At 39.0% G+C, this 20342-nt stretch overlaps 1 protein-coding gene across 1 annotated transcript; it reads left to right on the forward strand.

Moving 5' to 3' along the window:
- Window positions 1-372: 372 nt before the first annotated feature.
- LMLN (leishmanolysin like peptidase) lies at window positions 373-14540 on the forward strand. The gene is made up of 17 exons (XM_059820634.1): window positions 373-540; window positions 905-1002; window positions 1105-1135; window positions 1837-1919; window positions 2397-2514; window positions 3338-3516; window positions 4143-4248; window positions 4492-4586; window positions 5406-5523; window positions 6812-6919; window positions 8601-8677; window positions 9304-9414; window positions 10044-10176; window positions 10772-10931; window positions 11874-12004; window positions 12759-12969; window positions 14446-14540. The coding sequence occupies exons 1-17, from the start codon at window positions 373-375 to the stop codon at window positions 14538-14540; spliced, it is 2022 nt and encodes a 673-aa protein (XP_059676617.1).
- Window positions 14541-20342: the final 5802 nt, after the last annotated feature.

Genomic DNA, 20342 nt, shown 5'->3' on the forward strand with positions numbered 1-20342 from the left:
CTGCATTACGCTGCATTGCTGCCCTGCAGAATGCTCCGCTGCATTGCATGGCATGGCATGGCATGGCATGGCATGGCATGGCATTGCATTACGTCGCGTCGCGTTGCGTTGCATCGCGCTGCCCATCCCCGCGCTGCCCGACTCCGCGCGGCCCTGCCTCGCGCGCGCGCTTCCCGCCGCGCGCGCCCTCCCTCACCTTCACCTCACCTCCCCGCCCCTTGCCCCACCCCTCACCCCCTCGGTGAGCGGCACCCAATCAGAAGCGCTCGTGGCCTCCGCCCCACCCTCTCCCGCGTTCCCCGTTCGCCTATTGGCGGGGACCGCTACCAACGGCGCTGCCTCCATGGCGACGCGGCGGAAGGGCAGTGGAAGATGGCCGCCGAGCCGGGCGGCGGGCGCCTCTGGCCTTACCGGCGTTACCGGGCGCTGCTCGCCGCTTTTACCGCCGCGTTGCTGCCGCTGCTGGGCTGCGGCCGCGCCGCCGCCCTTTCTTCCTCCTCTTCCTCGTCCTGTCACCACCGCGTGCCCAGCGGCGAGGAGGTGGGGCCGCCGCGGGGGCTCCTCAGACGGCGGCGGGGGGTGGGGAGCGAGGGATCCCCCGTTTCCCGCTCCCGCTGTGGGGGGAGAGTCGGTCTGTCCCCTCATGGCTAACCCGGGCCGAGCTGAGCGGGGTCTGGCCCCGCGGCCCCCCCAGAGTGTGGTCCGTGGCGGCGGGCGGGTGCGGGGCGGTTTCTGCCTGAGCGGCGCGGCAGTGTGTGAGGAGAAGGGCGGGAAGGGGCTTTGCTTAAAAACAGACAAAAAGAGGCTCTCGTAGACGAGAAGGAGTGAAGGGCCTGGGGGCACTCCTCGGTGTGGCAGTCCGGCTGAGATGCCTAATCCAGTGGCTCGTTCCTCTCCCTGCCAGGTTGCCTATCAAGTTCCTCTAAAGGAAAATCATGTCTTGAAGAGAAATGTGGATCAACAGCTAAGAATTAAGATAATATATGACAGAAGTGTTGAGGAGTGAGTATAATGTTGTGACTTTTTTCCTCTCCATATCTGAGAATGGAAATCCTGTTAACTAAAGCTTGTTTGTTTTGTTTTGTGGTTTCTTTTTTAATATAGTTTGCTACCTGAGAAAAGACACCTTATAAAGGTATGTCATATTTGCTCCCTCTTTTGTTTGTGCATAACTTATTATGTGGATGAAGTTAAGTCTTTGCCAATTCAAAGCCTTTAATTAAAGGCTTTAAATACCAGCAATTTCATATCCTCTAGTCAGGGAAACCAAGGCTCTGGGTACAGATTACACCTCTGTTCCAGATGCTTCCTGTGTTCTGCTGAGTGTTGTTTGGCAGGTGCTTGCTATATTCCAATGTGCAAAGATTCAGTGAGCAATATGTATATAGTTTTAAGAGTATTTTTGGCACCATTAAGAGTATTTTAAATATCTCTTCTGGCTTCTTTTGAGATACTGTGCAAGTAAGGAGTAAAAGAGTGCAGCAGTCAGGCTTGAGGATTGTAGAGAGACAGGAGCTGCAGGGAAATTTGTGATGGGCAGTTCCCAGTGACCAGTAAGTTCAGGGCTGAAATAACTTCAGGCTCTCTGAAGATGTACATTCAAATTAATACTGGCTCCCTTCTCATTTTGTCATTCCAGTAACAAAATATGGGAATACCAAAACAAAATATTTCCTAAATGTATTGATAACAATTGAACTTCTTAGGAAGTCTGGATTTCCACTATTCTGCTATACCGCAGCATCTAGCAAGTTTCATGTAACTTGGTAGTTAGTAGTTGTAAGATGACTTATGTCTGCAGTGTTACTGGCTGACTTTTATTTTTGTTCTATTTAGAACAAACTTTTTCCACAAGCTATATCTTATTTGGAGAAGACATTTCAAGTGCGCAAATCCACAGGTACTATATTACTAAGCAGGTATGTGAAAGTTTGTTGAAAATCACTTGCTATGTTTGCTATTTAACATTGTGTTGTATAGCCTTTAAAGTAAGAATAGAATAAGAGCCTAAGAAATGCCCTCCTGAATCAGACCAGTGACCCATCTGACCCAGTGGTGGTAGTAGATGCTATTTAGGGAGCGTACACAAATCTGCCAACCTTCCGTGACCAACATCTATATATGTTGTATTGGAGATTTTAAAGGGTATACATGCTGCCTGTTTTCTTTTACATGTACCTCCATGTATGAACCTGTTCCTAATCTCTCTTTGAACCTGTGGATACTCCATTAACAACTGGAAGCATTATGTCTTCCAGGGCAGAGTAACTAACAATTCTCACCATGGAAGTTACATTAAATACCTGTATTACAGTGTTGTTGGGTGCTGTAAGACTATTCTACAGTTTCTTTTTAATTATAAAACAGTGCTGACTGTCTTTCATGTTTGATTGAAGGCAGTGTGCGACAAACCAATATTTAAGGAGGAAAGCTGACCCTCACAGATACTGCCGAGGAGCCTGTGCAGACCATACAAGATGTGGGCCGGTTATAGTTCCTGAGAAACACCTCCAGGTAAGCTAAGCTATCCAAGTGCTTCTTAACATTTGAAATAGTATTGTTTGTGGAAATTAATAAAAAAGTTAATATTGCTAACTGTGCATGAGTGACCTGTTTGCGGGAGATCAGTAAGTTTGAGTGATAGAACAGAACAACTTTTATTAGTGGGCCTTTCTTTAGTTTATGCTGTTGAACCAAAAGTCAAGTAAAACTGGACTGTTTACTGTTCTCTAAGCCTGTACGGAGAGGATAAGATTCAAAGCTTGTTAAATTGCTACTAGTCACTTCATTATTCACCTTGGTCACAGAATTAATAAGTTTTGATTTTTTTTTCTTTTTTTTTTTTAAAGACCTTGTTTGAAGAGATTATCCATTGAACCAGGAGCACAGTGCAGGAAATGCTTCTAATTTGTTTCTTGCATGAACTTTTGATTCAACTACAGTATGTGATCAGTAGATTTCTTTCTTTCTCGTAGCTTGAAGTTTCAACTACAGTATTAAAATTGTACTAGATTACATGTGAGATGCAATTGCTACTTACGTATACTGTTTCTGTGAGCCAAATTTTTTTTTTAATTTGTAGGAAATAAAGGTTGCTAATTTGGGGATATCTGCTTGGCAGGCCCTCTTTTTCAAAAGCTGCCACCTTCATGGTATCTAATAAATCAAAAGAGCTAGTTATTTGAAAGTTATTCCTTGGCTCTGGTTTTGTTTACTGTCTTCATAGGATGTTTTCTCATCTTCTGCTGTTTTACAATGGGATTTATTCTTGGCTTCAAGCTAATTGAATTTTGTCATGCAAAAGTATTTTAATTGTTCCATTTGAACATTGTCAAAGCAATGCAGGGTGTGCAATGAGAACGAATGGCACTGCGGACCCACTGGCTTACCTGACCAAGAAGGCATTCGAGATGCTGACTTTGTACTTTACGTTAGTGCTCTCACTACTGAAAGGTGTGGCCATGAAAATATCATTGCATATGCAGCCTACTGCCAACTGGAAGCTGAAATGGACAGGCAAGTATTCCCGCTGGTACAAACTCTTTTTTTAATTAAACTTTCGAGTTTTTTAATTCTTTAGATGCATACTATAGCAAAGTAGAAGTTAATATTGAAATAGACAAGCACTATCTTTATGTAAAACCACAAAACAATCAAATAGTGCTTAACTTGCAGAGCTGAGGCATTTAATTCAAAGCTAATCCTCCACTGTTACTGCCTAAACTTTCAAGATTCTGCTTCTCTTGAAGTGAATGTCATACTTTCACAAATTTAAAGGAGGATGCAAATGGACCCTACTTAGGCTCCTTTTGTTTCTAGTTTAGTTGTAGTCATTGTAACAGACACTTTATACCTCTATAGTGTCTTACCTAAAATTCAGATCTCCTATACTGTTGTCACTAACACCTATGCAGAATACTGAATATAGAGAATGATCCTGTTCCATCCCTCCCCATTTCAACAGTAAACTAGTCACTGTATTATTAACAGACTATTTATTAATGATGGGGGAAGTTGTTTGGAAGGACTTACTTTTACATTAGTCTCCATTTTCTTTTAAATCTTCTGCCTCTTCAAGTGAGTATGATTTGAATTTGCTAGTATTTTACTGAAAACAATTTAATTTTAAAACTGTCTTCCAGGCCAATAGCAGGATATGCTAACTTGTGTCCAAATATGATTTCAACGCAAGCTCAGGAATTCATTGGCATGTTGTCTACAGTGAAACATGAGATTATCCATGCACTGGTAAGGGTTGATGTTTCCCTGAAATTTGTGCCTGCTTCCTCACGTAGCTCCAGCTTGTTGCAAGAGAAGGATGTTTGGTGGAGGAAAGCTCTTGCTTTGCCTCCTTTGATTTTTGTGTTACTTGCCTTGAGGTGCGGTACTTCCAGTGTATCTGCTGTGGGAGGGATAACTCATTCATGGCATTTGAGTTGGTACGTGAATGTCTTACCAAAGGTTTCTGTGTGATTGGTTTTTAACGTGAAGGGTTTCTCTGCTGGACTGTTTGCGTTTTATCGTGATGATGATGGAAAACCTTTGACAACAAGATACGCAGATGGACTCCCTCCTTTTAATGAAAGGTATTTTATTTTTTTGGACCTCTCGGTACTCCCATTGAAGGACGTTTTCACGTTGCCTTTTTAGGATATACTCTTGCCTGTTGAAAATCCAACTGGATTCCATCATTAGAATGCTTTGCCTTTATTATGTTCAAACATTTGGTGTGGGGTGTTTTTTTAGTCTTTACATTGACATTAAGCACTTATCCACATATATTACAAACTAAGGCAGGATTTCATTTATCAGGAGGGTTGAAGTTAAGCATTAAAATAACGCATGCTTCAATTTCAATACTTGCTGAACACATTACTAAATTGAAACTTGTATTTTCTATAGTCTGTCTAATGTCAGCGCAGTTCATTTTTAAGATGTATATCATTCAAGGCTTATAGTTATGCAGAACTGACAATGTGTGTAGTCTGCTGTGTGATTTTTCTGACTTGTTATTGAATGAACAGTTTGCATTTTTTTTTTTCTTCATTTAGGTGATACTGTAGAAATGTCCTTCTAGGGTTTTTTTGGAGGTGGAAGGGTAGAGAACCTCTTGGTTTTGTTCACCTGCCTTTTTACAATAGCAATGCTGAGGATTTTTATTTAATTTCTTAGACTTTTGATAACTGTAGAAAATACATATTTTTAATAATCTGACTTTGGCTTATTAAATCAGAGTTGTGTATATAATGAACGCATATCTTGCAAAGGAGAAATGTTGCATAATAAACTTCAAAAAGCATGAGGAAGTATAGAGATTATTCATGATTCTGTTTCTCACAGATCAATCTTTGCACAGTAGCGTGTATTTGTGGGAAAGATTTGTAACCAAAACATTCTTCTTACAGTCTAGGTTTGTATCAGTGGAGCAATAAAGTCGTTCATAAAGCAGTGAGGTTATGGGATGTACGTGGTGGCAAAATGCTGCGCCATGCTGTTTATCTTCTGGTAACACCTCGTGTAGTTGTAAGTGTGGATTAACTTAAACTTTTACACTTCGTATGCCAAGGTTACCATCGCATTCTGAAGTGATAAATATTTCTTATTCTTTAAGAAGTAATAACCTAACATTGAATACCCTTTTCCTGAAAGTATGGCCCAAAGACTGCGCGATTAAGACTATAATTATAGTTGAGAGGATGTATCCAAAGTAAAGTGGAAAACAGTTGACAGACAGTGTGAAATAAATAAATTGACATAGTGAGAGACAATGAAGGGACTGGGAAGTAAATTATAAAAGGTTAAGAAAAACTGATGTTGAATAGATTCCTTAATCCTACTCTTTAGATGTTTTCCTACAGACTTCGACAACTAGTGTTCCTGTTGCCTTAACAGATGGTGTTGTCACTGCTTTTCTCACTTATAGGTTCATCCTATTTTCTACTTTAAAAGCATTGTTTTAATCTTTTTCTGATTTTATTGATTACAGAATAATTCAGTTAACATTTTGTCATGTTTAAAAAGAAATTCCTCAAGTATTTTTGGAAATCTTTCTTGCTTCCCACACCTCTGACTCTCCTCCCCACCCCCAACAGAACACGTGCTTAAGTGTCATAAATTGGTATTGGAAATAAGTTACAGCATTAATTATATTTGGCCACAAATAATCTTTTTGTTTGTTTTAAATCTAACACAGTATATAGAGCAAGCTTGGTTTAATTACCCCTGTTTTGAAAACTGGCCATGCTGGTCAAACTGTTCAGAGCATTAAAGGTGCTCCTGGGGAGTGCTGCACTGCCAAAGGCTGGGCTCCTGACCCTAAGACCACAGCATTGTTGTGATGCCTCTTAAGAGCTCCAAATATTTCGCAGAAAACACTTCCCCATGCAAAACTAGTTGACACGTAGCGCTTCCTAATAGAAAAGCAGTTTTCCTCTGAAACATTTGACGGAAGCAGGGTTGTAGTGTTCCTACATCATTTGGGGTTTTTTTGTTGTTTTTTTTTTTGTTTGTTTGTTTAATATGGTCTTTAGCGTGTGCGTGCTATTCTCAGCTAATTCTGTTGCTGTTTGATTCTTATAAATTTCCATAGTTTATTTCCCGGAGATAAGTAGACAGATTGTTAGGCTTGGTGTTGGGGTATTTGCTGGCTTACTCAGCCTCTGAGTAGAAGTGGTTTAGATCTGGAGGAAAACAAGATAGTAGAAAAAGAAATGCCAAAATACTTCTCAAAGATAATTCTAGAAGATTAGGACTGTATATGGGTATCTATCTCGATATTTTGAGAGTTGTGTGGAGATGTTTTTTTTTCTAGGAAGAAGCTCGAAAACACTTTAATTGTCCAATTCTAGAAGGAATGGAGCTTGAAAATCAAGGTGGCATGGGTACTGAGCTCAATCACTGGGAGAAGAGATTGTTGGAGGTTAGTGCTGATATTAGGAATGGAGGGGGATGTGGGAATGTCTGCTTCCCCCGCTTTTATTTTTAGGTTTCTAGTAGTACCTACTAGAGCCTTGAAAATGCAGTTGTATCAAACCTCACTGAAATAGCTCACAAACAGTACTAAACTACAAATACTTAAATGTCCAATTTCTAGATAAATCTTTTTACCTTATTGCTAAATCTCAGAGTATGAATTTGAGATAAGCTGATTACTAAAAAACTAAATGTTTCTTATTTTTGTCTGCCATTTACCCTTTTGAGAAGGTACTCTTCCTTTTTAGGGGAGAGGGGGTATTCCTTATAGTCAATTCAACTTTGTCACCCTCTGCCTCTTATACATCAAATATTTGACCATTCTATTCATTATCTTGGCTTCATCTTTATTCATGTGTCCTGGGGTTAGCTTTTGCCATCTCTATGCCAGAACTTTATCTGATCAAGGAAACACTTATTTCCCTCCTGACATTTAAGCTTATTTTTATTTATAACTTTGCGTTGTGTGATATTTTGGGCAGAGATACACTTTGCAGTTATTATTGTATGCAGTAAGGTAAACAGAAGGGAGATGCTTCAGGACAGACCTTTTTGTGGAAGTAATCTTGAAAAATGTGTATTTCTTGAGACCAAAACTGTTAGCTTTTCCTTCTTTTCAGTAACCTTTGGTGTGGAACAGTAGTTTAAAGCCAACTGGAAAGACTGCCATTAGAATGAGGATAATTCTAAGGATTGAATAGGATTAGCAAAAAGGCGTTAATTACTAGTCTCCTTTACACCTTTCCAGAGAAAGTTTGTGTCTGGAAAGCAACCCATATAGTTTGGATTTGGTCTTGATCCGACTTTTATTAAGTATTGTAATGGTAGCAAATTTGACGCTAATAAGTCTGCTGGTGGCAACTCCTCCTAACCACACTAGTGGAGAGGGAAGGCTGGGAAACGGCATGTTTTGAAGAAATAATAGAAATGAGATGAAGTTTAGTAACAGAAATCCCAGAGTTGTGTAATTAAGGGTGAGTGACTTTTGCTGTAAGCTTGAAGTTTATCAGTTGGAAATGACTGAGCGGGAGAAAGACATGAGTGTTACAATTGCCAGTTATAAGATGATTAAGAAACTCCAAGGTGACAGGAGTTGCTCTTTGAGGATGGTGTGAACTTGCTTATTTTTATATGAAGTGGAAATTCCGCTGCCACACTAATAAAGCTTCCTTTGAAGTGCAGTGTTCCTTTAGTCATGCGTCCTGTGCACCTCACTCCTGAAAAGGACTAGAAATTCTAGCAAAATGAAAAATTCAGTCTTACACAAGACAATTAAATAAGCTTAGCTTTTAGCTTACCGAAAGGAGACGAAAGAGGGGGGTGTAATTGCTACTTGTAAATATGCTAGAAGAAGGAAGAGTTTTATTTTACCAAAAGAAAAATGAGTACATGTTGGTCATGAATAAGTTTAGCTGGAATTTGGAATGGGGTTTCTGACCTCTAGAATTCTGAAGCTTTGTAGAATGGAGTGGGGAAGGGAGTTGCACTTTTGATCCCTTTTATGAAAGAGGTTGGGATTTGATTGTCAATAGTAAGAAGGGACTGGAAATAAAATGCTTTTTCATAGGAAGCATTTTTGTACAATAATAATTTTCAGTGGCTTGCTAATAGTAACTGGTAACTTTCAGAACGAAGCAATGACTGGATCCCATACACAGAATCGAGTCTTTTCCAGGATCACCTTAGCATTAATGGAAGACACAGGGTAAGAATTAATAAGGCGGGGGTGGAGGGGTTGGTTCATTTGTGTTTGATTTTCATTGTACTTGCTTTTATTTGGGCTTGATGTACTTTTGCAACACAGTAGATAATTTACATAATTAGCATTACCTTAGACAAGGAGTTATACCTAGTATGTTAAGTTTTCTTCATGTATTTCAAAACCCATCCATTCCTAGTCTAGCCTTAAAAAAACCACATGCATTGCAATGCATAGTACTATTTGTAGTGTCTGTTTACTTTTTTTCATAATATAAGTCTTCTCTCAGTTGCATGCAGTACATATTGATTATTTTTTCAGCTCTTCTTGCAGATAGAAAGCATACATGGAGGAAAAGCAGAATAGTCTAAAATGTCATCTTTCTGTATGCATTTTCCTTTGCAGATCACGATGCATTGCTCTTGAACAAATAAGCAGTAAAATTTTCTTTTAGTTCATTATGACTTGAAAAATAGTGGAATTGTAGTATATTTTGTTATAGGCAGAAAGGGATGCAATTTCTATTTTTCTTCATTTGAAAACCTTAAGGCATAGTATGAAGTCCTTGAACTACTGTCTTATTAATCAGATTTTTGAAGTAACTATATTCTCATTTCAAAATCCCTTTACAGCTGGTATAAAGCAAATTACAGCATGGCAGAGAAATTAGATTGGGGACGGCATAAAGGCTGTGACTTTGTAATGAAGAGCTGTAAATTCTGGATCGACCAAAAGAGACAAAAGTAAGAATACGGTCTTTTTAAAAATAAAGAGGAAACCCTGATGCTTGTTTATATTTGTCATTCAAATGCAGCTCAGTAAAAAGAAGCAGAGTTATATACAGATTAACAAGGAATGCTGTCCTAAGTACCATCAGAATGTACCCAAGGAGGAGCTTACCAAATGTATTAAGAGCAGAACCATCCCACCCAATAAATACAGAGCCAGATATCTTAGGGTGTAGAATGCATTTACACCGTAAGAGGGCTATGCTTTAGAGAGGAGGGGAGGGACTTAATCTAAAAGTGTTTGCTTTCTTGTTTTGTCCCTTTTGATTGGAAATGCAACCAGTATCATTTTGCATTACTGGATTGTATTTAAAGCAACAGAAGGAGATGATAGCAATCTTCAAAACAAAGCCTTCCTTGTTTGTTTGTTACAATACTCATTAATTTCTAGGACACAGCTGCATAGTGGGCCTGTTTTGCTTATATGTTTTTTTCTTTAAAGTTTACAAAGCAATGTCACTAAAACTAAATAGGTGAGTGCATTGTAACTTTGTTTGCTGGCTTGATATTCTTTAAATCAGTTAAATTATTAAAAGCAATTAAAGTGATCTAATATGACTTTTATTCTTTTTATTTTTCTTGAGGAGGCAATTAATCAGTCCATACTGCGACACTTTGAGGAGTAATCCTTTGCAGTTAACCTGCAGACAGGACCAAAGAGCAGTAGCAGTGTGCAACTTGCAGAAGTTTCCAAAGCAGTTACCTCAGGAATATCAGGTATAATGGATCTTACTTTACCAAATAACTGAATGTTTTCGCTCTTGTGCTTTGCAGCCAGGTGATCATATTTGGTTGCATTTTCTGTCTTCTGAACTAATAGATGAGAGTAGATATTGTGAAAAATGTCTGCTTAGTTCATTATAAGGAGCCTGGGGGCTGAAAAAAAGCCTTGTGATCTTAATAAAACAATAAGGATGTCACTTGGCCATCTAACCAAATACCAGATGGAAACATTGTTGTATAACAGAACTCCCCCAGAATGTTTTGTTTGAGGTATTTCTTCACCCAATCTGCTGCCTGGTGTCATTGCACACAAAGAAATTTGTTCTGTTTCATCCCAGAGAATGCTATGATTGCAAAGGGTGGGCAGGGGGAGGGGTGGGGAGTGATAAATGCAAATGTGAATCTCTCTGCATTATTTAAGTATTCTTAAATACTTCTGGCTCATCTGGTCCTGGGTATTTTAAGTTGCTGTTAGCACTCCTGAGTAGTAATAGCTGATGTTCTTACAGCTGTAGTGATTGGTTCTATTAAAAAACAGTTATACGCTTGTCTTTGAGCAAACTGCTTCACTACCTTTTTTTTTTTGCAGTATTTTGACAATCTTAATGGCGTATCAGCAGAAGAATTGCCTTATTATGGTGGCTCAGTAGAAATTGCTGACTATTGTCCCTTTAGTCAAGAATTCAGTTGGCATTTAAGTGGTGAATTTCAACGCAGCTCAGACTGTAGAATAATTGAAAACCAACCAGGTCAGTTTTCAGGACTTCAGTATGGTATTTAAGAGACTACATTTGTTAATCTGGGACGGACTTGCTATATATCCAAACTAATTGGATGTGAAATCAGTTTTACACTACTAGCTGTGTAAAAGCTGTGCTGGGGTGAGAAGCACAGCATGATTACCTTGTACACCTGGGTAGCAAACACATCTAATACAAGAATTGCATAAAAGCTGAACAGAAATTAACCCCAAATGATCCAAATATAAAACAAAGGGTGGGGGTGGGCTTGGTTGGTTGTTTTTGGCAATTCTGAAAAATAATTCCACTTTCTACCTTTTGTAGGTTTTTTTTTTTTTGGGGGGGGTGGTTTTTTTTGGGGGGTGGTTTTTTGGGGGGGGTGTTTTGGGTTTTTTGTTTTTTGGGTTTTTTGGGGGGTTTTTTTTGTTTTTTTTTTCGTTGTTTGGGGGGGGGGGTTGTTTGGTGGGGTTTTTTTGGCTTTTTGGGGTTTTTTTTGTTTGTTTGTTCAAGGCAAGGAGCTTTGTGAATTACCAGAATGTGGGCTTATCTCCTAGGGTAGTGCCTGAACTTTCAACATTGCGAAGCTCCAGAATGCTATAGGATATTACCTGTCTGTGCAGTTGTCTCAAAAACAAACAAATAAACACTCTGTGCCCTCAAGCCAGCAATCACAGCTGGCACTCCCTGGGGGCAAAGGTATCCATGTAGTTCTGATGGAAAGTGCTTGCTGCTTTTTCTTTATTTATTTATTTATTTATTTTTAAATCTTGGGTTTCTTCCTGCTTCATATTCAAGACAGTATAATTCCCAAATTGATAATGATTAACAGTCTGAAATATTCCAAAAGTAAACCTTGAATTGTGAGACATTGACTAATTAGGGCATATTAAGTTGATGTGGACTTTCTGTTCCCCTAGTAAGTTGCAATTCAGTATATTCTTTCTACCTTAGATCCTACCAAAAACTATGGCGCAGAGAAATATGGACCAAACTCTGTATGTCTTATTCAGAAATCTGCTTTTGTCATGGAACAGTGCAGGAGGAAACTCAGTTACCCTGACTGGGGTAGTGGATGTTATCAAGTAAGTACGTGTTGGTTTTTTATCTTTATTTTTTTTTTAAATAATACTAAAGAGAAGTCAGGCATAAAATGTAGGCTATGACTGTTAGAACTTTGCACCTGAACACTGTACTTTGCACCTGGACACTGTACATGATCTTCTCTGCCTTAAACCACTAGATTATATGACACGCTTTGAAAATAAGTATCTTCCAACCACAAGCCTGTAGTTTAGATCACGCATCGAGTTAAGTGTGTGACCACTGGCATGGCTTGTGTGTTACTTCCAGGCTTGCTAGGGACTTCATCTGTCTTACCCCTGTGACACTTTTTCCACAGCTAAGTACGAATACTTATATTGGAATCTTCTGTTGTTGAAGCTTAATGTTCATTAGTTGCTCTGATTTTTCAAAGGTGGAAAGCACTGTGCACATGTCACTTATTTTTTCATTATCCTCCTTGTCCTCACGACTATTGCACTAAAGGTGTCACTTTCAGCAACTGCACAACTCTAATAAAGTAGTCATTAGCAGAAGCCGAATTTTACTCGTTCTCAGTTGATCTACATAATTGCCTGAAAAAAGTACAGTCAGTGCTTTAGAGCATTCTTGAACCAAATAGTTGCTCTGAGTGCATTAAAATGCTTGCAGTTAATCTGTGCTGTAATACCAGCTGCTTACTGAATGTAGTATTCACTTACTGAAAGAGCCTCCAAATGACAAAAACATTTCTGATAAATCATAATACAGGCTTGACTTTTATTCTTTTATTTTAAGGTTTCTTGTTCTCCACAAGGACTGCATGTTTGGGTCAAGGACACTGCGTACTTGTGCAGCCGCTCAGGTCAGGTATTAACTGTGAGCATTCAGATGAATGGCTGGATACATGTTGGGAATCTGATTTGCCCAGCCTGTTCGGACTTCTGTGACTCCTGTCCTCCGGAGCGGGATCCTCCAGCTTCTAACTTAACAAGAGCTGCACCAATCGGTAGGTTGCCTTATGATTTGCTGAAGTGAAACTTAATCTAAAACGTCTGAAAACTCTAAAGGTTTGTGCCTGCTCTGACTGTCAGGGGAACAGGAAAGGAGAGCCGTGGCCTGGCTATTCCTAGATCCTAGGTGTAGGAGTTAAATGAAAATGGCAGAGGTGCCCTGCTTTTTGCTGTGCAGTCGTGCTTTTGTTTCTGGGATCAGGATAGTGGCTAACATAGGAGAGAAATATGTCTGAAACATAACTACTTCATGTCTCCTTCTGGTAATCGTCCCAGAAATCTAGCTTTAGCCTAGCAACATACCAGAAATTCTGATCTGTGTTTTGAAGTTCTGTATCATTTTTATAACCTCTAAAATTACCACCTTGGTGGAAGGTGACTTCTCACTTGTATAACTTCCCATTGGCAATGTTAATGATGTAATCCAGACAGAACATGGAAGATAGGTGTCAGTTTGCTTTTTGAGGGAGGAAAAAAGCTTAATTCACTGACTACCAGTTACTGTTTTGTCAAGAACAGATGGCTTTCCAAAAAGCCAATTGATGAGAGAGAACAGTCTACAGTATTTTGCACACGTGGCCTATTTTTAAGCCCTTAGTCAGTTCTTTAATTGTTGGATGTTCTGTCTCTATTGCAGTTTTCAAGGAAAAAAGAAACCTGTTTTTAGTTTACCTACACACTCGATTCTTTTTTCAAAGTGGTGCACTTGGGTTTGTGTGTACCATTTCAAATAGTTTTTTGTTTTGTCTCAGAGATGGCAGCATTTCAGCGGTTGGTGGAATGACTCATATAGGTTAGATTTTAGCATGACAAAGCTGTAACCTTGGAGATTCACATCTGCTAGCATCTGTTTGAATTCATGCTTGGTGTTTCTCAGACATATATATGTGTGTGTGTGTGTGTGTCTATGTATGTAAAAAGGTTTTTGTCTGTGCAAGTTTACGTTTGTGTCCGTGGTTTTCTTAAGCCTCATGGCTGTGTGATTACCTACCATATGGACAAAACCCCTGATTCATGTATTGGGTTTTCCCCTTCCTTTTTTTTGTTTTTTTTTCCCCCCCTCTTCAGCTTGGTGTTTTGTGGCTTGGGTTTTTATATGACTTACAGCCATACAGATCAAAAATATTCATAAAACAGTCTTTTGAGAGTCAATGGTTTTGAAATGCTGCTTCTCCCCAGTCATGCCATAGGAAACTTCCTGCTCTTCTCTTGCAATATCAATAAATTTTTCTCGTTTGTTCTCCTAATTGCTGTTAGTGAAGGAATGCAGAAATGTATTTAATTGTAAAGGGAATGATCCATGTTACATGCTTCGGTTTGAATCCCTAGCCTTGAAAGCTAGAATAAATCAGTGCAGGTTACTGCAAATACGTTTTTGCGCTTTGGTGTTTTTTAGTATTCTCTTTGTTATTTTATCTTCTCTTTAAATACAAACTTTATAAGCTCTATGGTGTTTTGTTTTTTTATTTTAGACTTATGCTCCTGCTCGTCTAGCCTGGTTGTAACCCTTTGGCTATTGATGGCTAACTTAATTCCCCTGCTAACAGGACTATTTCTCTGCGCATAGAGTTAAGCATGGGGCAAGAAGATGTTCCAAGATGATACACCATCATGTTGCACTCCTTATTGTGGAGCATGGAGTTTTTTGTCTCTGCAGGAAGGTGTCTTCTGCTGAACCTCATCTCTCCTGGCAGGTATTGGTGCAGACAGTAGTCAGCGATGTACTGACAAAAGCAGCCAGAGTTTGGGAGGAGGAAAACTTACATTGTCATCTCAATAAGTGCCAGTATTTTCCTGAATTGCAACCTTTGATTTTTTTTTTTTTTTTTTAAATTTTTTTGTGATAGAGTAACAAGATCCACTATGCCAGCTGTGTTAGACTGCCTGGCAACTCGTTTCAAATCTTGACTGAGAACTCTTCTGTAGTAGAACTGAGGGCTGGTTTTTTTGTTATGTCCTCTCTGTGACTAGTAGCAAAGCATCCTCAAACTGGAAATATACCTCAGTGGTTTAGTCAAAAGCCATGTAAAAATCAGTTGTCATCACTGCTAATAACCCAGGCCTAAACAGGTGTGGAAACTTTTTTTGTTTTCTCAATTCTTACAATTTATGGGGCAAGAAATAATTTAATGGGGTAGACCAGCGTTTGGCAGTTGTCTCCACAAGTGGATTCTGCAGCTTTGAGGCTTCTCAGAATTCATACAAGTTTGTGGTAAAGCAACTAATTCTTGGGGTTCGCTTAAACCTTCCTACATGAACAAAGGGGAATTTCAGACTGGTAACCGAGACAACTGTCTAGAAATCCCATTCTCATTTAGCATGTGCCAGTTCTACTGTGAAATTTAATACATCGAATGTTTGAATATTCCCAGAGTAATTTGCTAGGCAAATGCATTTCAGTAATGACACCCAGCCTGTAAAACGGGGATAGGATCTCTGATTATTTTTAATTTTGTTGGTTTGTTTCTTAAATAATGGCATTATTATTTTTTAAATAGTATGAACATAAATGCAGCTGTTCTTACTTTTTGTTGAAGGGCAAACCAGTAGCGATGGCAGCTATAATCTTACAGGACCATATCGACTTCTCTAGACCAAAAACTATATTGAATGTGTAAAGGAAAGTCTAATCTGTCTCCCCCCCCCTCCCCCCCCCCCCCCTCCACACTCTTTTGGACATATAAATACTATGGGTTATTTGAGTATTTGTAAGAAGTTAGAGAATCAGACATTTTGAACCACACGAGGGCACACTTTGGTACAAAATTAATCACTTGGTGGACAAAATATGTAAGAGGAAGGAAATGAGCAAAATCTGTCTAGGTAAAGACAGCTACTTTATAGGGCACTTGTAAGGATGTTTTATTTGTTTCTGACTCTATAATGTATTGCAAATAACCCTGTTCAGAGTAAAAGAAACTCTTACGTCACCCAATCCATTGTCTGTCCTGTTAGGATAGTTTTCATTCTTGGAAAAGTGTTAAACTTGAGGGAGCAGATGTGCCCAGTGCACTAAAAAATGCAAGATGATGTTACTCTGCTTCTTAAATGTGCTGTGATGTTAGAATTGTCAGTGACTAGATCCCTTTCTAAAATGAAAGGCAGGGGGATGAAAGGAGTAGGCAGTAAAATTTCTTTAGCTACGATTAAACTTGTTTAATAACAGGACTTCCATTGTAATTGTAAGAAAATCTTTGTGCCTCCTAGACTTGGGTTTTTTATTTAAAGAAACTCTTATGACACTGCTGAGGTGAGTAAGCTGCAACCTAAAACTGTCTGAAGGCATCACAGTTGAGAGAGTACCTTGCACTGGGCTAGTTCCCCTTCTTAACTGCAGGTTAAGTTTGCTTTGAATTATACAAGGCCTAGGCTAGCCTTAAATAGGTGTTTCTGAGAAGCAATACGAATTAGGAATCAAATGCTTTAAGTGTATACAACTTCAAATTAAGAAACACTCAAATTAATAAGTGAACACTGATTATGTTAATATATGCACAATCAACAGCTGGTGTAAATTGATTCCTTGAGAACATAAATGTTTAAGAATACATCTTGGGTCCCAGAGGCTGATATTGTATTTTTTTGTCTGTTGTGCAATAATACAGTTAAAATAGTATCGCTCAACAACAATGGTTTTGATACTTGAAAAGAAATTATCAGTTATTTTTTCTTACTGTGAAATATTTGCACTGTCTGAACTTTCTGGTTAACTTTATAACTGTTAAACTTTTTTACTGGTGTTAATTTATTGTGGTCGGTATTTGATATGCTAGTCTTCTGTCAGTGTAAGTGTGAATTTTGTCATATTTAATTGAGTATTTTTATCTTCTACACAGTTGTTCATCTTGAGGGCTTTTCTGCTTTTATTCTCTCTTCCTGAGAATTAACTGAAAGATGGCTTAAAAAGTTGATGCTTACCTACTTCTGAATTGTATGCATTAATTAAAGAAAGAGGCTGTAGTGCATTGTACCTACACGGAAAAATCTGTCTGCCTGTCAGAGTTCTTGTGGTCAGATTCACCAGTACCTGCTGAGTAGCTGCATCAGTGAATCCAGTGAAGTAAAACTATTACTGCCTTAATAATCTGAGACTTCAGTTGTAATTTGTTTAACATGCAGCCTTTCAATGGGCTGTGAACTGCAGAACTGGACGTGACTTGGGGGAGTTGGGGAGGGAAGGTACCTTTAGCGGGCAAAATCCAGCATGTTCTATCCCGTCAGTGCATCAGCAGCTGTAGCAGTGTTGGAACTGCCAAGAAATGTGTCAAGTTCAGTTGAGAGTGAGAATGAATTGGTGACTGTCAAAAAGAGTAATTGAATAAAACGGACTACCTCAGTTCTGTTTGTCTTTTGAGTTAAGCTTCTAGCCTGCTGTCAACTTCCAAATCTTAAGATGAATTAAGTAAAAACATGTCTCAGGTTTTTAAGAGCAAAATAAATACAGTAGGCAGCATAAGCCATTTTTAAGTGTAGAACACAGCTAAAATTGTAGCTTAAACCAATCAGTTATGTAGCCTTAAGTGTAGTTTCTCCCATAAAAGTCAGTATTGGTTTTAAATAAATACAAAGTTTGCAGGCAGCTACTTTAGGTGTCCTGACCGTATTGTGGCAAGTCTGTCCTACTGCATTTCTTACATGTGAAAACTTTGAAATATCGCCCAGATAGGCCTTTGTGTTTTCACCAGAGCAGATGGGGCAATGGGAGCCCTGGAAATAGTCCTAAGAGATAAATGAGTTAACTTGTCTGTAGCAGAAACAATTTCAGTATATAATGTCCACAGTTTTGATTCTCAGTTAGAAGTCAAGGCAGGACATACTTCCAGAACACGTTTTTCTAATGTTTCAGACAATTACAAGGAGGAAGGATAGCTTTTGGCTGGAGTATGCAGCAAGTAAAATTACCCTGAAAAGCAGGCAATTCATTTCTCTTGAACTGAGTTGAGGTCTTGGGTGACGCTCACAGCCTCAGGTGTAGGTTAATTACCGAAAGAGAATTTTGACCCCTATTAAAGGACTGTTGGTCCAATGCAGCTCCTTCTCTCTGCTGAGCACTAGTAAATTAGGAAGACTGATGTCACTTAAGAGCAGACATATCTACAATCCCCTACAAGGGCTGGTTGCTTTTAAATCTTCCTGCCCTGCAAATCTTCCTGCTCTAATATATATTTCAGTACAGAGGGAGGCCTATGTCCTTTCTCCCCCGCATTTCCCAGGAGTGACTTCCAGCCAGCTGAGCGGGTCTGGTCTTTCCCCTGCAAGGTTTAACAAGCAGTTTTCGCTTGGCTGAATGTGCTGCTTTTCAGGATTTGGATCTATTTGTACAGTAAATAATGTGATCTTACACTACCAGACTTCCAAAGTGCAAATGTTGCCTTTTTAATGTGAAGCTTACCTTGGAGATAGAACAACTGTTTTGAGAGAACTGGCTGACCTTGAACCTGTGTCTCCTATTTTGGTACAGAATGTAAATATAGAACAAACTATTTTACATAGATTTTGCCTGGATTGAGATATAAGGGCTAATTTTTGTTATTTATGGAGTAAAAACTTCCTTATTTTACTGTGTAAAAAAAGTATGTCATACAAAAGAAGAAAAAAACTGTTCCTTAATAAAATGTCTGTAGAAAATTGACTCTTGTCCTTTTTGTTTGAGAGCTGACAATTAATAGCCGCACAAAAAAACGCAATAAAGGACCACCGTTACAACAGTTATTTCTTTTGTGAGAATTTTGCAAAATGAAATTACATCAAGTCTGCATATTGATCACTTTATTAAACTGTTATTTGATACACTTTGAATGTAAAATTACTATATTATTATTATTAGCTCATACATGACTTATCAGAAGTTCAGCCTGCCGGTGAAGTAAGGAGGTTCCTGAATTCTCTATCCCATCCTCATGTATTTGATACTTTAAAATTATGCAATATTTAAGTCTCTTTCCACTTGAAATGGAAAATCATAATTCCCTGTTTTGCGTGAAGCATTTGGCCGCATGACTCCCCTTTCAGCGGAAGGAATGTAGGCGTTGCCCTGCGGAGCCCCCAGCCCTTGGCTGTGACCGAACCCGGAGCTGGAGGAGCTGAGCCACCTTCACTGCCGCTCAGCAGGGATCAATGTTGCTGCAGCCACTGTGCCTGGCACCCAAGCCAGCTTTGCTAGCGGGGAGACTGAGATTTTTACAATGTATTTAAAATTACAATACATTTTTATATCTATATATTACTCTGATAAATGTGAAAGACGTAACAACATTCCTTTAAAATGCAGAGTGGAGACGATTTTATAATCTAGCTTTTTCTTTTTTCCCCCCTAAGCAATATGTCAGCGGAGACAGAGAGATTAAAAAAACCACTTGCCTTCCTCTCTGCTATTTTGGAAAATCAGATAAAGCAAAGCAGAAGTAAGTTATTCTTCCTTTTTGTTTGCCTTGTCTCAAAATAGGAGTCTTCCAAAAGGGTATTAAAGCTTATAAAATGTGCCACTGTTCGTTTCATAGATGGCTTTAACTCTGAAAAACATCAAGTATGTAAAGTTGCCCAAGTACAGCTGTAAGGTTTAAAAACTTCCATGTCTCTAAAATTAATGCCATTGGTAGCAAAGTAAAAAAAACCTGGTATATGAACCAGTTTGTGTTTAAAATTCAGAAGTAGATAGATAGCTCTTCCGGAGTGTAAGATGCGTTGCTTAAGCTACAGCAGGATCAGGGCATTAGTCCGCAGTCTAGAAAGAAGCGGGGACCTGCACTGGTGTCAGTCCAGTGGAGTTTCCCAGTGGAGTTAAGATGCAGCGGGGTTTCAAACGCAATTTTGCAGGATCTCTGTGCGTCTACAGCGGTCATTTTCATGCATGTATAAAAAGTCAAGTATCACAGATGGTTTTTCACTGTTACTTGTTACGCCCTCAAAGTAACAGCATTGCACAAGCTGCAAGCCGAGTCGTACATACATCCTCTGTGTCAACCTCTGGTTCTCCCTTCTCAGCTAGTACCAATTAATGACTCTGACTTGCTGAGAAATCCTGACGCTAACATAAATGTTATTTGGTTATTCCAAACTTTTTTCTGTATTTCAACGGAATAAAGTAAGTTTAAGGAAGTTCAGACTACTACTGAGGATTCCTAGTGTCCTGAATTTGAAACAAACACCACCATCCCCTGGCAAAACCCCTTCTTTCTCCTTCCCCCCGCCCCTTAAACTGTTTTATTTATACATCTGCTGAACATTCATGTGTGTCTGAGCAGAGTAACAATACCTGGTTTTCCAAAGAGACTTACCCTAGGAAACAAAATCAAGGAAGGCCTAAATGTCACAAAATACAAAATGTTATTTGTGTTTGAAGGGAATTATGAAACCCAACATTTGCCCA

Source organism: Gavia stellata, chromosome 8 (assembly GCF_030936135.1).
Source record: "Gavia stellata isolate bGavSte3 chromosome 8, bGavSte3.hap2, whole genome shotgun sequence".
NCBI lineage: Eukaryota > Metazoa > Chordata > Aves > Gaviiformes > Gaviidae > Gavia > Gavia stellata.